This window comes from Colobus angolensis, unplaced genomic scaffold (assembly GCF_000951035.1).
Source record: "Colobus angolensis palliatus isolate OR3802 unplaced genomic scaffold, Cang.pa_1.0 Scaffold613, whole genome shotgun sequence".
Taxonomy (NCBI): domain Eukaryota; kingdom Metazoa; phylum Chordata; class Mammalia; order Primates; family Cercopithecidae; genus Colobus; species Colobus angolensis.
This window is the reverse complement of record NW_012119744.1, coordinates 429,951-452,243: the sequence shown is the minus strand read 5'-3', so window position 1 is coordinate 452,243 and position 22,293 is coordinate 429,951. Positions and strand designations below refer to the sequence as shown.

The window sequence follows — 22,293 nt, the reverse complement described above, 5'->3', positions numbered from 1 at the left end:
TTTTTTTTTTACATATGGGGTCTCACTATGTTGCCCAGGCTGGACTTGAACTCCTGGACTCAAGGGATCCTGCCTTGGCCTCCCAATGTGTGAGGATTACAGATGTGAGCCACCATGCCTGGCCATGATGTTTTAAATGTTAACTAAGTGATATGGTTTGGCCGTGTCCCCACCCAAATCTCATTTTGAATTGTAATTTCCATAATCCCCATGTGTCGTGGGAGGGACCAGGTGGAGATAATTATAGCATGGTGGTGGTTTGCCTCATCTTGTTCTCGTGATAATTAATTGGTTCTCATGAGATCTGATGATTTTGTAAGGGACTTCTCCCTTCACTGGGCACTCATTTCTCTCTCTGCTGCCACGTGAAGAAGGACATGTTTGCTTCCCTTTCTGCCATGATTGTAAGTTTCCTGAAGTTTCCGTGGCCCTGCAAAACTGAGGGTCAATTAAACCTCTTTCCTTTATAAATTACCCAGTCTCTGGCAGTTCTTTACTGTAACACCAGAACAGCCTAATACACTAAGGTATCGTGTGTGAAGCATTTGACAAAATGCTGTGCTAGGAACAGTGTCTAACACAGAGGAGGCATTTGGTAAATACTGTTGAATGAATTAGGATTACCAGAGTCATACAAATATTCAATAAATGTTAGCTATCCTTCCCTTCCCTCCCATATACCTTTAGTATTTTACAAGGTAGTTAGTATTGCTATGTAAATATATGTCATGTTTTAAAAAAAAATGTTAATGCCAAGTAGGTGATGCTACATGTAGACTCAGTTCAGTTTCTGTGTGCTTGCTATGGATACACTAACAAAACAAATAGATGCTTTTCTAACACACTGAGGCAATGCATCATTCTCTTCTGACCCTGTATTTTTCTTACAGAATTTCAAAACAGTACAGGTAACCATATAGTGATATTAAGTGATGTTTTCCACAAGCAATTCCATTTTGATAACTGGGCAATTTTCTACTATTGATGAGTCAAGTTTCCGTTTGTAAGTTGTTCCCTCTGAATCGACATGAAAAATGATGCAAACTTCAAATATATTGGAAACATCAGTATAAGGCAACAATAAAAAGGAAGGTTTTTAAGACAGTCCTTAAAGTTATTTTGTATCCCCTGAAACATTTGTTTATGGTGATGAGGTGCCATTGCATGAGTGTTTCCTTTAATCAACTGAGTGTATGGAACTTGAGTTACTGCATTAAGCACTTAGGTTGATGCTTAAATGCAGTGCTTTTGAAATGCTCTTTGCAGTTTATGGTCTTGGCTGCAGTGGAAATACTGAATTTGACATTCTTGATGCAGTAATTCTCTCATCTATTGAGGCAAGATTTTTTTAAAACCTGGCTGATCTTGTGTATCCAAATAAGGCAGCCCCTTCCCTCTGGCAGATTCAAAAAGACAAAAAGGAAAGGAGAGGAGAGGAGAGGAGAGGAGGAAAGAAGGGAGGGAGGGAGAGAGGGAAGGAAGGAAGGAGAGAGAGGAAGAGAGAGAGAGAAAGGAAGGAAGGGAGGGAGGGAGGGAGGGAGGGAAGGAAGGAAGGAAGGAAAGAAGAAAGGAAGGAAGGAAAGCAAGCAAGCAAAGATGAAGGAAAAAGGAAAGATTAAGTAAAAAGAAACCCTTATGTAACTCCCAGGTGGTATATTGAAGTGCTAAAGGAGAAGCTCTATTTATTTTTAGTGTAATTCCTGCCTTTTGTTATATGAATATAATCAACATAAGTTTTGAATATATAATCTCATGCCTAGGATCACTGAAGGACAACCAAAAAATAATGTAAGCTACATAGTCAAATATGTTATAATGATATGGACACACTATGAGGTAGTTCTCTTGGATTTGATAATGGAAAACCTGCTCCAGTAATAATAGACAACAGTGACATGGGACCATTCAAGCACCAAACCCTGTTCTAGGTGAACTGTTCTTAGCTCTTGATAGTAACTTTTTTGCTCCTCCAACACTGCCATGAGGTAGATAGATAATATTATTCTCATATTGCAGAAAAAGACATTGAGACACAGAGAGTTTAGGCAGTTTGCTCAGTCATACAACTTATAAGATGAACATGGAATTTATCTTTCAAACGGAAACTTTTGAGACTGATAGAGGATGCTGTAAATAAGTATACAAAGCAGCAGGAATAAACCAGAACAGATCTGTAAAATCTAGGATAAATGGTTACCCTAAAAAATTAGGGATTTGGATATTGGATCCAGATCATAAGTCTGTGTTAGCTACTCTAGTGACCACTGTTCTCACATTTTGGCCTTTGTCCATTTTGCTCATCCCTACAGACTTCATTCCTCCACTCTTCCATTCTTGCTCCTAGACTTTTTCTTTCACATGCCTTCCATTCTTGTCTGTAATGCAACTGATGCATCAAATTACCTCCAATTTGTATGTGAACCACTCCCAACAAGGATGAATAAGACAGAATCCTCATCCTCCAGGACCTCAATACAGCCAGAGGTCCAAAACTTCATTAGTTCCTTCAGGGAAAAGGTTAGATTTATTATCTTGCTTTGTTGTATCAAAGGAGTGCTCATTGGTTACCAAGAAAAACAGCTCATGTGCTTTTAAACCCATCTGCAAAAATTCCCTATGGTTTCTGATGAACAGAAATCTATACTGAACCTGAATCATTTGAAAGTTTGGCCAATAAAGGACATGATGCTCTCAAAGAAATTTTATGTTGCCTATCCAAATTCAAAATGAAAGTATTAAAAGCACAAAATGGAAATGCAGCTGGTTTTTCTCTAAGGTTTATCAGTGATGAGTCACCTATTTTTATTGCATAAGAAATCAAATCTAGTGTTGTAATGAAAACATGATACAGTAAATTTGGGATAATTCTTGGAGCACTCAAGATGTGCCTATTTGTTCAGGGACACTGAGTCCTTTGAGATTTACTTTAAGTACTTTAATATTCTGTAAGAAAGGCTTTTGTTTTTTTCAGTGTTAGAGGAAAACTGCCCCATCTTCTAAACACACCCACAATGACTGGTTTTAATTCAAGAATTGTTACAGAAGCAGGATTTGTAGATTATGCACTTATGCTTTGTGTTTATGTCCCTTTATCAGCATGAGGCATATATTTACTTACATGTAGTTTAAGCATTACGTTTTTAAATCTTACCTCTTTTTGTATTCACTTAACATATGAGCTTCCTATTTCCCTAAAGATGTTAACTGCATCAAAATTTTACCTGAGTATTTTGACAGTTAAACTCTGAAGAGGGAAAGGGATTGAAGGTCCGATTGATCTAGTGTCTGGTACAGGAACTGGAAAAAGAAAGAAGTAAAAGTCATCTATTAATTACCTTTGCTACATGGTAATAGGTTTTCTCATCTATTATTAAGGGGTCATAAAGAATCACACTGCTATTTTAAACTTCTGCCTATCTAGCGTAGAGGTAAATATGTATAACTTTAAATTTTGTATTTGTAAAAACATATATGGTGATAATTTCACAGGTATAATTTGAATCTCATCAGTGTATGAAAGTATATCCTTTTCATAATGGATTTATTGAAAGATTCATACTACTTTAAGAACTATTTTGCGAAGAGAGTAGATTTTAAGTGTTCTCACCTCACAAAAAATGAAAAGTGTGTGAGGTTGTACTTATGCTATTAGCTCAAATTAGCTATTCCACAATATATACGTATTTTAAAACAACATGCTTTACATGATAATTATATATAATTTTGACTTGCTAATTAAAAATGAAATGAAATAAAATACCTTAAGAAACAGAGACATATTTCAGGATGTTAGTTACCATCCATGCAAACATCTCAAACCACTTAGAATGTGTATATACTTATAACAGTAAAAACCTCCATTACATTCCTACTATAATTAATAAATATGTGTTTATTTTTGTACACTTCTCACACTGAAAACTATGCAATTTAAGGGATTTACTGCATAAATTAGTGATCCTAATTGACTTTTCCACACCTTTAATCTAGACTATGTTCAAAAGTACAGTCTAGGGAGGGGTGAGGGATTGCATTGGGAGTTATACCTGATATAAATGATGAATTGATGGGTGCTGACGAGTTTTGGGTGCAGCACACCAACATGGCACAAGTATACATATGTAACACACCTGCACGCTCTGCACATGTACCCTAGAACTTAAAGTATAATAAAAAAAAAAGTACAGTCTAACTTATATAATCATAATTTAACAGCTAATGTACCTCTAATTGAAGAATGAGTATATTTCATAAAGTAAGACCCATGCATGTACAACTATATCAATTTATAGATTTATGAATATGGTATTAGGCTAGCATTTATTATGAGTAAAGTGATGTATGGTTCATACAGAATATCATGCATTGGTTATGCTTTTCTGTTTGTTTTTTGTTTTCAATCTAATGTATATAGAGATAGAGAAATTATTAAACCTCAGGGTCCAATAATGTATCTTTTATTCTCTTTTTTAATAGAAACTAGTTGTATGACAGTCAGAAAGCCTTTTTCTTTCTTTTCAGCAGTTTTTGGAGCAAAGAAGTGAAATAAATTTCCTCTAAACCCCAAGATATCAAAAGTTAAAGTTAAGGCATATAACAGTAGATACACTTAATTCTACACATTGAATAACGCTTAGGGGACTCGAGAAAGAATGTCCTACTAACTTGCTGACCTGCTTATCTATATACAGCAGGGATTTGGACCCTGTAGGAAAGATGAACTGGCTTATTTATGGATAGCAAAAAGTATATTGTTTTAAAATTTAAAGAAACTATATTAGAACTGGTATCCCAAAACAGCATTTGACATCTGTGATTTATGTATGTGTTACCCAGTACCCTCTTTCCTTTAACATTACTTATACAATACCTTTAAAGCTTAGTATGTCATATTAGAGGATAAATGAAATTTCATCCTATGCTGATAATGGATTGACTAATCACCTGAAAGAACTTTAATAAAGTACAATTTCACTAATGTGATGTACTAATAATAACCAATTTAATTTGAAACTAAGTTAATAGTGCAGTAATATATTTATACAATTAATATTGTTAAATTCTTAATTTTCATCCTCCTTATTTAAATTCCAAATTCCTTTAAATGAAATTCACTTATGAGGAGTGTAATGAATTTTTACTTTAGCTTTTCAGTTGCAATAGCTTTTACAATTGTCTGCATCATATTTCTGTATAAATTCTCCAAGGGACACTTGAAAATATGATGTAGAACAAGTGTGGACCTATCCAAAAGTTTTACAAATTACACTTCATAATTGAAAATGCTTATAATCTAGAAGTTCTGGAGTATTTATCATCATAGTTTTATACATTATAAATTTATATGTAATATAAATTTGTATATAACTATTAAATATAATAAAATATATTAAAATATTACTAAACATACATTTTCTGATATGTATTATAATATTTATTGGTGTTAAGGACACAATTCTCTGTTTATGTATATATATTTATACACACACATTTTTACTTTCAATTTTAGAGAGAAGTTTTAAGAATTATTATTAATCTATTTAATCACTATTCCTACATATTATTTTGCTTTTGCAATTCTGACATTGTTATATAGATTCTGACAATTCTATCTCCAAAAGTAATATGGCTTTGTTCTCCATTTCTTCAGGGTACCCTATCTAATCCAGGAAAATTTGTTCCGAAGACAATGTTCAGATGAAAATGCAGAAAATTTCTTCTTAAGACAAAATTCAGATTTAAATGCAAATTTCAATCCATTAGTCAAGTCTGTTAATCAAAATGTTTTTTTAAAAATACAGTATGAGTTTCTGACAATTAAAATGGAGACCAACCATGAACAATCAGTGTAGCAGTACCTGTTAATATTCTCAGAATATCCACTCCATTATTGACCAAGATTGTATGATTCCCACTGAAAGCAACAAAAACTAAGACTGATAAGTAAAATTCAGCATCATTAATGAAAAATTTTGTCTAATAAGGCATAGTTATTTTGTTGCTCTGATAAATATAATTTTGACTTGAAATTTTGTTTTGAATATACTGCAAGATTTACCTTGATCAATATTGATTACACTAAAATGTAAAGTAAGTTTAGTTGAAATTATTATTTCTTTTTTAATAGTGGCTAGTATTCAGAAGCTTCCTGCAGCCTCTGTTCTAACAGACATCAACTTTCCAATGAAAGGACGGAAGGGAATGGTTGACTGGGCAAGAAACTCAGAAGATAGGGTAGTAATTCCAAAAAGCATTTTCACTCCAGTGTCATCAAAAGGTAAATATCTGAAATAATGTGAACTTGAACAAGACATTTTTGATAAGGTCATTTAATTAGAAATTAGGTGTAAATCTTCACACATTAAACAGTTTAGAAATAGTCTGTAATTATTATGTTAAACTAATTTTCTAAATATAGACAACTTATTCTTGGTTCAAAAGTCTCTGAATTTACTGAATAAAACAGTCTATTACAGTGTGAAAAATATACAAGTGCAAATTATTGACCTGAGCTTGCCATGGTCAAGTTTCAATATTCATGGTTTTATCCCTGTGTAAAGCATGTGGACTAATATTTTACCTTTAGGTATTGAAATGTGTTGTATTTTCCATGCGATGTCATTTTTATTTCTGCCTTATTAAAATTTGCCTTGGTTTAAAGATGTTATTTTGGCATACAAAAACAAATTTAATACCTGGGTGATAAAATAATCAGTACAACAAGCCCTCACGACACAAGTTTACCTGTGTAACAAACCAGCACATGTTCTCCTGAACTTAAAATAAAGTTTAAAAGAAAACAAATTTGAGAAAAAATTAAGTTTTTAGAACATTTGTAATAGCCTTTAGAATTAATGGCTCTTTTCAAAAGTGACATCGTGGTCACTTTTGCAGATTTCAACCTTAAAAGGTAAAAATCCAAAAGAGAATTGATTCTCTTTTCCGATATCCTTGGGAAATTAAACTCTTAAAGGGAGACTCAAGCAGCTTCTTGTCTCAACCTGGTAAAGGAAGTTTCCTTCATGATGCAAAACTATAGGAAACACATCTTTAAGAGCTATCATTAACGTGCATGGTTAGGAATGCATTTCTTTTTACCAGGCTTTATCTTTGCATAAGGAAGTACTGGAATTATCTTGTAATTAGCAGATTAAAGTTTTATAAGACATAGTATTTTCTTGCTGTTTGCTAATACTTCCAATTTTATTCTTTCTAGAATTAGATGAATCATCTGTATTTGTTCTTGGAGCAGTACTATACAAAAACTTAGATCTAATTTTGCCCACTTTGAGGTAAGCTACAAAGTAATAAACTGTTGTAATTTTGTAAATCATTCCAAAATGTGATTAGAGTTCATTCTATAAAAATAGTCAAACAAGCTGTGGTAATACAAAGAGATTTTTCTTAAATGAAATAGAAAATACATATTTAATGAACAGGCTATTAGCAATTATACGTTTCAAAACAACTAGAAAAGATAATTTTGGTGTCTGATTGTAGCCCTGCAAATACTTTTGTGACTAATAATACCTTGCCTGGATACTGAAAAAAGAAAAGAAAAGAAAAGAAAAATCACAAGTGTCTATAATAGAATGGGTCACTGTAAAATTAATCTGTCTTCTCCCTTTAGTTGTGCTTAATGGTACTGTTTATCAACATGACATGAAATTAAAGGAGTGTCATGATGACTGGGAAAACATGGTATTGTTTATTTGCACAAGATCTTAGTGTGCTTTGAAATAAATTTTCAGTTACAGCTACACTTTTTAAAAATGCTACTGTTTATTTAGAGGACTATTTCTGGAAGAAAGCTATTAATTTATTTCCTCCCAGATATTAAAAACAATTACAAATAGTAATTCTACCAAAACTAACTTATTTGCTTTACTGTCTTATCTACTATACCAAATCTCACAGAAAACATCGTTCACATCTACTTGGGTTGTGATGTTATCACTCATAGTGACCTGTTTCTCCACATCACCTCATTTTGGAAGATAGAGATAAAGTTGTTTTAGTTAAATACGATCACAGTAGGACTTCTTTCTTATACCCTCATAAATAAAGCTTTACCTTTTTGGAGAGGAAAGAATATAAATAATGTGTGCAGTTATACTGTGGACAAAACAAATAGTCTAATAAATAAAAACAATTAGAGTTCAGTGCAGATGAAAAAAATATCACCCAAGGAAGCAGCAGTGATTAGGCATGAATCTTTAGAGAAAATCTTTCTATGTGAAGCACGTTATTAATATAGGTAGAGAGGCATCCAGAGCCCCTGTAGATGCCATGCAGGGTCTCCTTCAACCATAGAGACAACCATGGGAAGTTGAAATTTATTTGCCTCCCTTCTCCTCTGAATAGAATTCAGACTTCCTTAATTTGGATCAGTCTGTGTTTGTGTTTTGCTAACAAAAAAAGTTTGAAAACAAGTCTACTCTCAACTTTTCCAGTGGTTTTATTAAAATTCATTGGTATTTACAGTTACTCACAGATAAAATTTATTCATAGTTACACTGCCTATATCTTTATGTTTGATGTTGATGAGAGATATGCTAAAGTTAAAAATGCCCAGATAATCAAAGTTAGACATTTATTTCCACAGGGAATTCATTTATATGAAGCTTATATTTTAACAACTCTAGACTAGACACTAACTTAAAATCAGGTGACTTGTGTTTTCATTTCAATTAAACATGTCGAGAGTTTTATAAATTTGCCCAGTTACTCAGTAATTGTGTGCGTTCAGTTCAACTTTAAAATAGAAACGTATTTATGTGCAACGTTCTCCCTATTTGCTCCTGAGATACATAGTGAATACAAATGAAATATTCAACATAAAAATTTTTAGATTAGTTTCCCTCCTAGATGTCCAGCAGTGTTGGATTATGATTAATCTTGTTCCATATAATCTCATAGCACTCACTCACCTACACAAATGAAGTCAGGTTATTCCAAGTTTTATAAATTTATGCAGTCAATATAATTGGAAATTCCTTCAGGAAATTTCCCAAGGGATCCCAGCCTTTTTTGTAAAATGAAAAGGGAAGCATTTAATTAGTGTTTGAACTTTAAAAAAAGAATATCATGACAGAGGCAGTTTGTCTCTTAAAGCTTATGGGTAGATTAATGGCTTCATTATGGATGATTTAATGGATATAGCAGAGACCAGTCTGACAGACTGGCTCCCCTGATGCCGCCTGTAACACAAAGGGATTCAGACAGGCGACTGGGCAAGTCACTGACTTTTTTTATAAGTAAAATGTGGTAATTGAACTTAAAATTTTTTTCACCTTCAGAAATTATATTTTCATTGCAGAAAGTTCCTACATATTCTTTAGATTGAAGTCCTTAATAACTTCAGTATAAGAATCACGAATTTGTTTACCTATACATTCTTTGTATCCATAAAGTAATTTAGTAAATGTTTATAGGACAACTAAATAGTACTTAGATCACTGACCAGATATAAGGACAATAGAATGCTCGGGATGAAATATTTGTTAAGTACTCTTAGAAAGGTGAAGTACTAGTGTTTACTTCTCATTTTCTTTTATCTCTTGTAGTAATATAATGTGACCACTAAGTACCCTCGAACTTGTTTTTCTCCGTTTCAAAACATTCTTCCAGAAAGTCTAATGAGTAACTGCATGAATTATAGGTCTGCTAAATGAAAATATACTTTTTATTGAATAAGGGTGATACTTTTTTCCACAGTCACTCAGCAAACATTTACTGAGCAGCATCCCTGCTAACAGTACTGTATGAATTCTTTTAAACTTCCCCTGCTATCGCAACTCTCAGAACAGTTCTTGATAAAGGGTCAAGGATTTTTTCTGTAATAATTAATTTATTATTATTATTATTATTATTAAGACAGAGTCTCTCTCTGTCGCTCAAGCTGGAGTGCAGTGGCGCGATCTTGGTTCACTGCAACCTCCGCCTCCCAGGTTCTCGCCATTCTCCTGCATCAGCCTCCTGAGTAGCTGGGACTACAGGCGCCTTGCCCAGCTAGTTTTTTTTTTTGTATTTTTAGTAGAGACGGGGTTTCACCGTGTTAGCCAGGATGGTCTTGATCTCCTGACCTTGTGATCCGCCCGTCTCGGCCTCCCAAAGTGCTGGGATTACAGGCATGAGCCACCGTGGTAATAATTAATTTTTCTATCTGATAAAATATCTTATATAAGACATCTTTAAAAATAAGGCACACAGAAGTTTAATGTTTGTACTATTAAAATATTTTAGGAACAGAGGATTAAAATATGTGTATTTTGCAATTTTACTGTATAAGTGTGACTGTGTGAATTGAACTCAGTAGGAAAGGAAACATCTTTTTATTCAACATAAAACGTACAAATTCATCCTATATGTTCAGTTATTATTTACGCATTTTTATAAAATGTATTCCTTGTTGATGATTTTACTAATTATATGTTGAAATATGTGAAGCCACGTTTGTTATACACAGAAATAGTAATAGTAGATTTGTTGTTATGTTTCCAGAAATGGTATATTTTGGTATAATTATTTTCATAATTTTTCTCATAGAGACTATGAAAGAGGACTTGATGTATACTTTGAATAAATATAGTTTAGAAATTGTCCTTCATACAAAGACAGAAATAATTTTGCATGTTGACTGTCTCTTTATTGAGATATTTCTCTTCTTCTCTTAGCCCTAATATACATTCAACTGTCCTTCAAGCTGCAATTTTTATTTTACTAATCAGTTGTCTTCCCTTTTAAAGTTAAGTAGATTCAGATTGTTACTTCAACTGAAGGAAATATGCTTCAGATGAAGTCCAAACTATGTGCTATTCTCAGCCTCTCAACTTCCTTCTTCACAATAATTTCTTATAGATAAAAAGTATAGATGGGCCAGGCATGGTGGCTCACGCCTGTAATTAGCACTTTGGGAGGCCGAGGTGGGTGGATGACTTGAGGTCATGAGTTCAACACCAGCCTGGCCAACATGGTGAAACCCCGTCTTTACTAAAAATACAAAAATTAGCTGTGCAGGTGGTGCATGCCTGTTAGTCCCAGATACTTGGGAGGCTGAGGTGGTAGAATCACTCGAACCTGGGAGGTGGAGGTTGCAGTGAGCAGAGATTGCACCACTGCCCTCCAGCCTGGGTGACAGAGCAAGACTCTGTCTCAAAAAAATTTAAAAAATAAAAAATTTTTTAAAAGTATAGAACTACGGGATATTAATGCTGTAAGGTCTTTTAGGGTTTAGTGTGAGCTAGAACTCTCATTTTATGGATAAGAGACCTGAGATCCTTACCGCTTAAGTGACCTAAGATTATATGTCCAGTAGGTAACTGAATTATAATCCAACTTGTCTTGTTCGCTAAAACCAGGACTCTTCTACTATAGCTCATTCCCTCTGTTTTGCTACTATTTATTATTTTAAGCAATACAAATCATAGACTTCTATGATAGTTCATAAGTATACCTGTATCCTTCGCAGAAAATCTTGTAAGAGCCAGAACAGGTGGCTATATGTGAGCACTTTCAGGGAGCACTGGTGCTGGCCTGGTGGCCCAAGGCCAGGCTGTCAATGCCAAGACTTGAATTTGTCGTACCTCCTATTTCCCCTTGATCACTTATGTGCATGTCCAACCCTGTTCAGAGGGTCCTTTGAGGGAGTGAGATATTGACACACAGACCCCACTCACATTAAGGAATTAGAAAACTTGCATATCTTGGCAAGCTCATAAACTGCTCTGAGAATTTTAACTTACTTTTATAACATTTTTTGAAGCCAATTTAGCAATACCAAGAGACTTAAAAGTGCTTTATCACTGATATAGCAATTCTACTTCAAAGAATTTATTTTAAGGAAATAATCTCTAAGGAAATAGAAAAGTATATCCAAGTATACCCTCAAGCCAAGAAATCAATAAATGGTTATAAACAATCATTCATCTGATTCATTTAATAAGTTCAGTTTACAAGTTTGTGGGATAGCCACGAAAGTATGTTGTTATCCTGTGAGCAGTATGTTGTTATCCTGTTAGGACATGAAAAATGTAGTCCTGTAAAAAATGCATTTTATGTAATGATTAACATTAAAAGGATTATAAAAGAACTAATAAAATTATATGTAAATTTCACTATAGTGGAATAAAGAAAAATACAGATGAATGAAAATTAAAGTGTCCTCAAACCAAAAGTCATTACAAAATTATTTTTAAAGAAAGGAACAAATTTCAGTAATGCAAAAATCACATGAATTTCTTGTCAAATACACTTATTAAGGTAAATGATGCTGAAATTTTTATATATTCAGGAAATGGAACTCATTTGAATTCCTAATGCTATAAAAATTAAAAATGAATAGAAAAATAATATTGGAAATAATAGAAAATCGAAGACATAATCACTTTTACACCAATGCACGCTGAAGGCAATCAACCTGAAGCAGTCAGCTCTCTCAAGAGCTCATGCCTTAGGTTTAGGACCTAAACTTTGAGTCTTCCTTTTTAATTCTCACTGTGCAATGAAATATTCTAGTTTTGTGACGTTCTGTACCTTTTTAGATTGTCCTCATGAAAACATTAGAAATTTAAATTATCTATGGAAATTACAAATTGGCGTAGATTATAGTATAAAATATTGTGGTATTAGTGCATTACGTTTTAAAATCTGGGTTTAGTTTGGTCAGATATTTTTAAAGTGGATGTAAATCTCTGATCACTTGGCATTTTTAAAATTCTAGATTCTACATATCTTAGCAACCTACAGTGAAATTCTAACTCATTTCAACTTTAAGTAAACCCAATCCTACTTTTTAGCAGCTGTCAGCTGATTTGGGTTTTAAAAACAAAGATACTTAGCTTTAAAATTTTAGTAAAGTACCCAAATTCCCATACTGTGTGAAATCATCTATTTTATTTTGGTCTTATTTAAATTGGTCTATTCGTTAAAACATTTATGCAAGTTTCATTTTTGAAGCTACATAAACTATAAATCTAAAAATGGAATAGGGCTATAGTAACTTTACTTCCATTAAACCCTTAACATCTTTTTGTTATATCTTATCTGGCAATACTGTATGTGTGCTATAAGTTCTGCCATCTCCTCCATTGGGGCTTTTTCTATAACTGCATTACATTTTTTATTGTGTTACAAAACATAAAATTTACCATAACTAATTTTAGTGTACAGTACAATGTTAACTATATGCACTTGTGTAACAGATCTCTAGAAACTTTTCATCTTGCAAAATTAAGACTATACACATTAAAGCACAACTCCCCTTTTCCCACTCCCTCTGACCCTTAGCAACAGCCATTCTATTTTCTGATTCTTAGTTTGACTATTTCAATACCTTATCTAAGTGAATCATGCAGTATTCATCTTTTTGTGATTGATATATTTCAATTAGCATAATATCATTTGGGTTCATCTGTCTTGTAGCATATGATAAGATTTTTTTCTTTTTATACGGCTGAAGAATATTTCATTGTTTATGTATATACCACATTTTCTTCATCCATTCTTCCATTGATGGACAATCAGCTTGCTTCCACCTCTTGGCAATTGTTAATTATACATCATGAACATGGGTGTTCAAATATCTCTTTGAGATCTTTCTTTCAATTCTTTTGGATATATACTCAGAAGAGAGATCATTGGATTATTTTTTATTTGTTTTTTCAGAAACTGCCTACCGTATTCCAAAGCAGCTGCACCATTTCACGTTCCCACCAACATTGCATCAGGGTTCCATTTTCCCACATCCTTGTCAACATTTGTTATGTTGTTTTGGTTTTTGGTTTTTTTTGTTTTGCTTTGTTTTGTTGTGTTGTGTTGTATTGTGTTGTGTTGTGTTTTTGAGACAGAGTCTCACTCTGTTGCACAGGCTGGAGTGCAGTGGTGCAGATCTCAGCTCACTGCAACCTCTGCCTCTCCGTTTCAAGCGATTCTCCTACCTTAGCCTCCCAAGTAGCTGAGATTACAGATATGTGCTACCACGCCTGGCTAATTTTTGTATTTTTAATAGAGATGAGGTTTCCCCTGGTTGGTTTAAACTCCTGACCTCATGAGATTGCCACCCTTGGCCTCTCAAAGTGCTGAGATTACAGATATGAACCACCCCGCCCAGCCTGTCTTTTGTTTTTTAATAATGATTATCCTGGTGGGTGTGAGGTGATAACCCGTTGTAGTTTCGATTTGCATTTCTCTTACAATTAGTGACGTAGAGCATCTTTTTATATCCTTGTTGTCCATTTACGTACCTTCTTTAGAAAAATATCTATTCAAGTCTTTTGCCAATTTTTTAATTTGATGATTTTGTTTGGGTTTTTGTTGTCAAGTTTTGGAATTACTTATATATTCAGTATGTTAACCTCTTACCAGATACATAGTTTGCAAATATTTTCTCCCTTTTCATAGGTTGCCTTTTCATTCTACTCATTGTTTTCTTTCCTGCACAAAAGTTACTTTGTTTTGTTTTTTAATTTGATGAAGTCCTATTTGCTTATTTTAGCTTTTCTTCCCTGTACTTTTGGTGTCATCTCCAAGTTCAATTATTTGAATGTGTTTCTCTGTGTTTTCTTTTAAAAGTTTTATAGTTTCTAGTCTTATGTTTACATCTTAATCCATTTTATGCTAAGTTTTTTATATGATGTAAGCACATGGATATCCAGTTTTTCCAACACTATTTGTTAAAGAGATTATCCTTTTCCCATTCTGTAGCCTTAGCACCCTTGTCGAGTGTCATTTGACCATATACAAGAGGATTTATTTCTGGGCACTCTATTCTGTTCTGTTGGTCTATATGTCTGTCTTGACACCAGCACCATACTTTTAAAAAAATCATTGCTGTGACTTTGTAATATAGCTTGAAAATAGAGAATATTTTGTTTTTCTTTCTTAAGACTGCTCCAGCTGTCAATAATTCTTTGAGATTTTATATGAATTTTGTATTTTTTTCCATTTCTGCAAAAATACCATTTGGATAGATCGCTTTGGGTAATATGGACATTTTAGCAATATTAAGTCATCTAATTCATGGACACAGGATTTTCTTCCATTTATCTGTCTCTCCCTTCAATTTTTTCAGAAATATTTTATAGTTTTCAATGTATAACTCTTTTTCCTCCTTCAGTTTACCATATTTTATTTATTTTGATGCTTTCTAAATGGGATCCTTTTATTAATTTCCTTTCAGATTGTTCATTGATAATGTATGGAAACCCAATTGATTTTGTGTGTGTGTGTGTGTGTGTGTATTTTTGCATTCTGCGACTTCACTGAATTTGTTCATTAATTATAACAAGATTTTTAATTTGTATCTGTGTGTAATCTTTAGGATTTACTAAGGTCATGTCATCTATGAACAGAGGTAATTTTACTTCTTCCTTTCCCATTTGGATGCCTTTTATTTTTTTTTCTGACCTAATCGCTGTTGGTAGGACTTCTAGTACTATGTTGAATGAAATTGGCAAGAGAGGGAATTGTGTCTTATTTCTGATCTTAGGGGAAAAACTTTCAGGTTTTTCTGTTTTGTTTTGTTTTGTTTGTTTGTTTTACCATAAAGTGTGATATTAGATGTGGGTTTTGAATATAAGACCTTTGCTATGTTGAGATAATTTCTTCATATTCCTGATTCATTAAGCAATTTTATCATGAAAGAGTGTTTTTGTCACATGGTTTTTTAAAATCAATTGAGCCGAGGCAGGCAGATCACGAGGTCAGGAGATCGAGACCATCCTGGCTAACACGGTGAAACCCCGTCTCTACTACAAATACAAAAAATTAGCTGGGCGTGGTGGCAGGCACCTGTAGTCCCAGCTACTCAAGAGGCTGAGGCAGGAGAATGGCGTGAACCCGGGAGGCGGAGGCTGCAGTGAGCCAAGATCGCGCCACTGCACTCCAGCCTGGGCGACAGAGTGAGACTCCGTCTCAAAAAAAAAAAAGATAAGATGATAAGATAAGATAAGATAAAATAAAAATCAATTGAGATGATCATGTGGTTTTTTACCTTGATCCTGTAAATGTGATGTATTACACCGATTGATTCTCATTTGTGGAAACATCTTTGCATTTCAGAAATAAATCTCTATTGGTCATGATATATAAACTTTTTAACATGCTGCTGAATTTGGTTTGCTAGCATTTTGTTGAGGATTTTTGTGTCAATATTTATTAAGGATATTTGTCTGTAGTTTTCTTTTTTTTAAAATAGTATCTTTGTCTGATTTCAGTATCCAGGTAATACTGGCCTCTTATAATGGATTTGGAAGTGCTCTCTGCTTTAATATTTTGGAAGACTTTGAGAATGAGTTGTATTTATTCTTCTTTAAACATATCATAGAATTCTCTAGTGAAGACTTCTGGTCCCCTAGGCTTTTGTTTATTGAGAGGTTTTTGATTATTGATCCAATCTCTTTACTAGTTATGAGTCTATTCAGAAATAAAATTTCTGCATGATTTAGTCTTGATATGTTATGTTTTTATTAGAATTTGTCTATTTCTTTTAGCCTATCTTGTATGTTGGCATAGAATTAATTGCTCATAGCTGTCTCTTATGATACTATTTACTTCAGTGCTATAAGTTGTGATGTCTCCTTTTTATCTGGTTTTTGTTATTTGGGTCTTCTCTCTTTCTTTTTACTTACTCTTTTTAAAAAGGGTTTGTCAATTTTGTATATTTTTTCTCCAAAAATCAACTCTTAGTTTTGTTGATTTTTACCTGGGTTTGTTATTTTCTATTCTGTATATTTCAGCTCAATCTGTATTATCATCTTTCTTCACTAAGTTTAGGTTTAGTTTATGCCTATTTTTCAAGTTCTCTGAAGTATAAAGCCAGGTTTTGATTTGAGATATTTCTTTTTTTTAATGTAGGTGTTTACTGCTATAAACTTCCTTCTTAGTACTTTTATGCTGCCTCACGTATGTTATGTGGTATGTTGTATTTTCATGTTCACTTGTCTCAAGATATTTTCTAATATTTCTTGTGATTTCTTCTTTGATCCACTGGTTGTTCAAGAGTGTGCTGTTTGATTTCTACGTATTTCTGAATTTTTCAGTGTTTCTCTTGGTGTTGAGTTCTAGTTTTGTTCCATTACAGTCAGAAAAGATACTTGGTAAGATTTCACTCTTCTTGAATTTGTTAAGGTTTGTTTTGTGGCTTAACATGTGGTGTATACTGGAAAGTTTTCTGTCTGCCCTTGAGAAGAATGTGTATTCTGCTGTTGTTGTATGGAGTGTTGTATGGAGTTCTGCATGTGCTTGTTAGGTCCAATTCATCTATAATGTTATTCGTATCACCTGTTTTCTTATTAGTTTTCTGTCTAGGTAATCTATCTAGTTAATCTGTCTAGTTATTAAAATGGGGTATTAAAATATCCTATTATATTGTTACTATTTCTTTCTTTCTTTAATTATTTCAATGTTTGCTTCATATGTTTGGGTGCTATGACATTAGGTGCACATATATTTATAATTGTTATATCTCCCAAGTGAATCAACCTTTTTATCATTACATTGTATCCTTTTTGACTTAAAGTCTATTTTGTTTGATATAAGTGTAGCCAAACTCATTCTTTTTTGATTATCTTTTACATGGGATGTTTTTTCCATACTTTTACTTTCAGTCTATGGACGCCCTTATATACAAAATGAGTCTGTTGTAGACAACTGAATTGTATTTTTAATCACTTTTTATACTCACTTTAAGATATGGTTCATGTGCCTTAAACATCTTAAGACTCTGCAGAAAAATGTGACGATTAAGTTAGGTTGCCTCTGAATGATTAACTCTATACATTTTAAATTGTTTTATATATCAACTAGCACAAATCTCAAGGACAGAAAATAATTTTGTTATTTTAGTCATGAAATCCATTTGGCTGTCAGATCTGCTTTTCTAGCAGTGAATTCAAACGTGCAGCCAGCCAGGGAGCATTAGCAGATCACAAAGCCTGACATGGCACATCAGCAGCCAGCTATTCACTTGTGCAAATTAGAATAAATTGACGGAATAAATTAAAGACAATTTTGTACACTATACACTTTTTAAAAAGGAAGCCGTTGCATAATGTAAATTTGCTTATTTATTTCCCCTTTATTAGGCATTTAATACCATGATATTGGCATTTTAAATCAACTTGTTAAAATTTGGTATTTTTGTTTAGTATTTGCTTATTAAACAAAACACTGAAACATGTTTTGAGTATTAAAATGTTCCAAAGAATAATACAAATGAGGACATATAAGTGATAGATAAAAATCTTGCTCTCATCGAGCTTATTATCATGTGGAAGAAGACATGCGTAGTATCGATGGAAGCTTTGGTAGAGGTAGGTGCACGTTACTGTATTGGGGCACAAGGTGGCAGGGACTCACATGAATGATATTAGCACACTGATATGCATGAATACATTGACACATATCTCTTCTCAAATATATTCTAAATATATTAAAACATATACACATTTACTCTCTCTCTGTCTTTCTTTGTCCCTCTCTCTCTCTCTCCGTCTCTCCTTCTCTTTCAGCAAAAGCCATAGGATTGATTCTGCCCTCTAGGGAACTTCTCCACCAGGCCAGTTGAGCAGCTGATAAACCTAACACAGTGTAATATACCCTGCAGAAGGCAACTTATTGTAGCTACTTTGCACCTTACAGACCAGCCATTCAGGGCTAAAGTCTCCACATTCCCAAACACACAGGGAGCTTCATAAATATCTTAACAAAATTGCAATCTTCTTTATAGAATACCCACATCTGTGTTTTCTAGTAATGTATCCACTTATGGAACTTAAACATAATAGAGATACCATATGTTCTAATGTAATAATTATCTAATAATAATTAAAAATAGCAGTCATTGGGTTTTATTAAAAGCTGGTAACTAGGATTATAAACGGAATCAGAACAAAGAGACAAATGGAATTTGAGTGAAGTATCAATATTTTTGTTTTACAAAACCAAATCAGAACTTAAACACATTCAGGCTAATCCAAAAAAGGAACTTACATCTGTTTGTTCAGGACTGATTGTTCTCTAGGAGAAATGTTCATAATTTCTCTGGTAATGACAGGTGGGTATTTCCCCTGACTCTAAGCTGTATGCACCATTCTCTGGGAGACCTGTCAGCTGTGCTAATATGATCAACCACCCAGGATCACCTCTCAACTTTGTCAATTTTCTCTATTCTCACTTGGTTCCCTGATCACTTTTACTCACAGAGAAACAGGGAAGAATAATTTGGCAAAAGAAGCTCAGCATTTAGAGCTGAGTTTTCTGTCCTTCAAAATGTACTATACCTTCAATTGACTCATTTAGCATTTAATGAGAAAAAGGACAGTTAACCAGCTCTCTCTGTCTGCAACAATCTTCCTCTTAACAAAAACAAAATAGATTTATGCTTTGTTGTTTTTTACTCTTTACTCTTAGGCTCTCTCTCTGAGCTTCCTGACTATTTAGAAAAGTGTTATTTGACATTACTGCATACATGAGAAATGCACTTAAAAATGTTAACCCATGTGAAATAGGTATATAGTTCCTCTGCTAGTAAATATAGTAAATTCTCCCAACCACGGAATAACTCCGCATTTTTTTCTGATGAAATCTTGTGCAAAAAACCATCTCATTAGAGAAAAACAAATCTCAAAAAAAGCAAGGTTCAGCATGGTTCCACCATATCAGAACTATATGACTTAAATGGTATAACCACTTTAGAAAACAATATGGCAGCAACATAAAACTAAGTATGACTTTACAGCATGATCAAGGAATTCCACTCCAAGATATTCACCTTAGACATATGAAAATACATATCCATATATAAAATATGTATGGTATTTATTTGTAATTGCCAAATATCATTAGCTATTATTTCTAAAGGCTAAAAACCAGAAATAACCTAAAGGTTTTAACCTAATTGATAAATACATCAATATTTTTTGTGTGTGTGTTTGTACTATAGAATTTGTATTTGTACCATAGAATATTACTCAATTGTAGAAAGAAACAAAATAGATGAATCTCAGAAGCTTTATGCTAAATGAATTAAGTTAAAATTAGAAGTCTATGTACTGTATGCTTCTATTAAAGTGAAATCTTAGAAAAGGCAGAATTATAACAACAGCATGTCCATGGTTGCCTGGGAGCATGGAAGGGTAGGGGATTAAATAAAAAGGGACTTGAGGAAATTATTTAGGGTGAGGGATTGTTTGTCTATGTTAACTGTGTTAGTGCTTACATGGTAGTATACAATTATCCAAAGAATTAAACTATATATTTAAATTGGTGAGTTTTATCTGTAAATACTACCTTAAAAAACAAAAAAGAGGGAAAAAAATTAAATGATGTTGTCATTGATACCTAATGTGAATTCCCCAGAATAGTACATGCCCAATGGAAGAGCAGGTGGTTTATTATTTCAAAATTCCAAACAGGTATATATTCACACATATACACACACTCATCTTTAAATCTCTAAATACTACATGATCTGCAGCATTTTACGTATTTTACATACTTTGTGTGAAAACTTACATATACAAGAAAAAGTTGGTTAAATTTTATGTTTATATTGATGGATAATTTCTTGTAAACTATAGATATGATTTTATTAAAATAACTTAAACTTCTCTGTAAATGAAATATCTTGGTAAGATATTTCAGGGAAAATGTGTTTCTTAGATTGAGAATATTGAGATCAAGCAGTGGCCTATCAATCTCTATTGTTGAAATAAATTATGGTCAATAATTAGCAAGAGCATTTATTTCTATTTAAACTCTATTTGCTCTAATGTTACTCCACATTCCAATTATTTATTGTAATGGGTTTTGGGGTAATCAAAGAAACACCAAGATAGCACATTGCAATAAGAGTATTTGATCTCCGAGAGAACAAAAGTCTTGATATAAATGAATTATATTCATTTAAGTATTGTCTGAAGATTTGAATTCACAATCCATAACTCTTGTAGGTGAATCAGATTTAACTAATCAAAAGCTTATTAGTGCTGTTGCTTTTTCATATTTTCTGCATCTAAAATGATAAAACGGCCTTTTCTCCCTAAGTTTTCTGTTCCACATAAGGTTTCTTTACAGCAGTAAAATGTGTCTTTCCATGAATGATACTACAATTTATGTTTGTGCTTTGGATGCATTTATTTGAAACCATCCCAAAATGTATTGAGTAGTAGCAATTTATACTTTTCATCAATCATTTCTCCTTTTAATTATAATTACTCTGTTTCAGAAATTATACTGTCGTTAATTCCAAAATCATCGTGGTCACAATAAGGCCTGAACCCAAAACAACCGATTCGTTTCTGGAGATAGAACTAGCTCATTTGGCTAATGTAAGTACCATCCACTGAGCGTTAACTTGCTTATAGAATTACCTTTTTAACAGTCATTCTTTGACTGATAACACCAGAATACATTTTCTAGACTTTTATAGTTGCAAATGAATTAACTTGTTATGAGTATATGTATTATAAAGAAACAGAATGATTATTCTATGCTTTTTTCATGATAAAATTCTCTTCAATTTGTCCAAATAATAGTTAATAAATCATTTATCAGTGTACACATCTTTACCAAGCTTTGTGCTAGGCACTGGAGAAGGTGAGGTGAGTAAGAGCCTATTAACTGTGGGGGTGCTTACATGGTAGTATACAACTATCCAAAGCATTAAACTATATACTTAAAATTGGTGAGTTTTATCTGTAAATAAAACTCGATCTCACTATGTGGTAGGAAAGAAAAAATTTAAGTTGCATGCCGAAGTAAAAGTTATAAACAGTGCAAAGGGGAACGATTAATTCAGAGGAAGGGGGTGCTGGGTGGGGTGGGTGGCATATAGAAATACTAAGTCAAGGCCGGGTGCGGTGGCTCACGCCTGTAATCCCAGCACTTTGGGAGACCAAGACGGGTGGATCACGAGGTCAGGAGATCGAGACCATCGTGGCTAACACAGTGAAACCCTGTCTGTACTAAAAATACAAAAATTAGCCGGGTGTGGTGGCAGGCGCCTGTAGTCCCAGCTACACGGGAGGCTGAGGCAGGAGAATGGTGTGAACCCAGGAGGCAGAGCTTGCAGTGAGTGGAGATCAGGCCACTGCACTCCAGCCTGGGCAACAGAGCGAAACTCCGTCTCAAAAAAAAAGAAAGAGAGAGAGAGAGAGAGAGATAGGGAGGGAGGGAGGGAGAGAGGGAGAGAGAGAGAGAGAAAAGAAAGAAAGAAAAAGAAAAGAAAGAAAGAGAAAGAAAGAAAGAGAGAGAGAGAGAAAGAAAGAAAGAAAGAAAGAAAGAAAGAAAGAA

At 33.4% G+C, this 22,293-nt stretch overlaps 1 protein-coding gene across 2 annotated transcripts in view; it reads left to right on the top strand.

Moving 5' to 3' along the window:
* ADGRB3 (adhesion G protein-coupled receptor B3) overlaps positions 1-22,293 on the top strand; it is a 748,566-nt gene that overhangs the window by 388,822 nt on the left and 337,451 nt on the right. For both annotated transcript variants that reach the window (XM_011963584.1, XM_011963583.1), the window contains 3 exons: positions 6,128-6,277; positions 7,217-7,292; positions 21,227-21,329. In XM_011963584.1, coding sequence (XP_011818974.1) covers positions 6,128-6,277; positions 7,217-7,292; positions 21,227-21,329 — 329 coding nt within the window. The remainder of the gene's footprint in view (positions 1-6,127; positions 6,278-7,216; positions 7,293-21,226; positions 21,330-22,293) is intronic.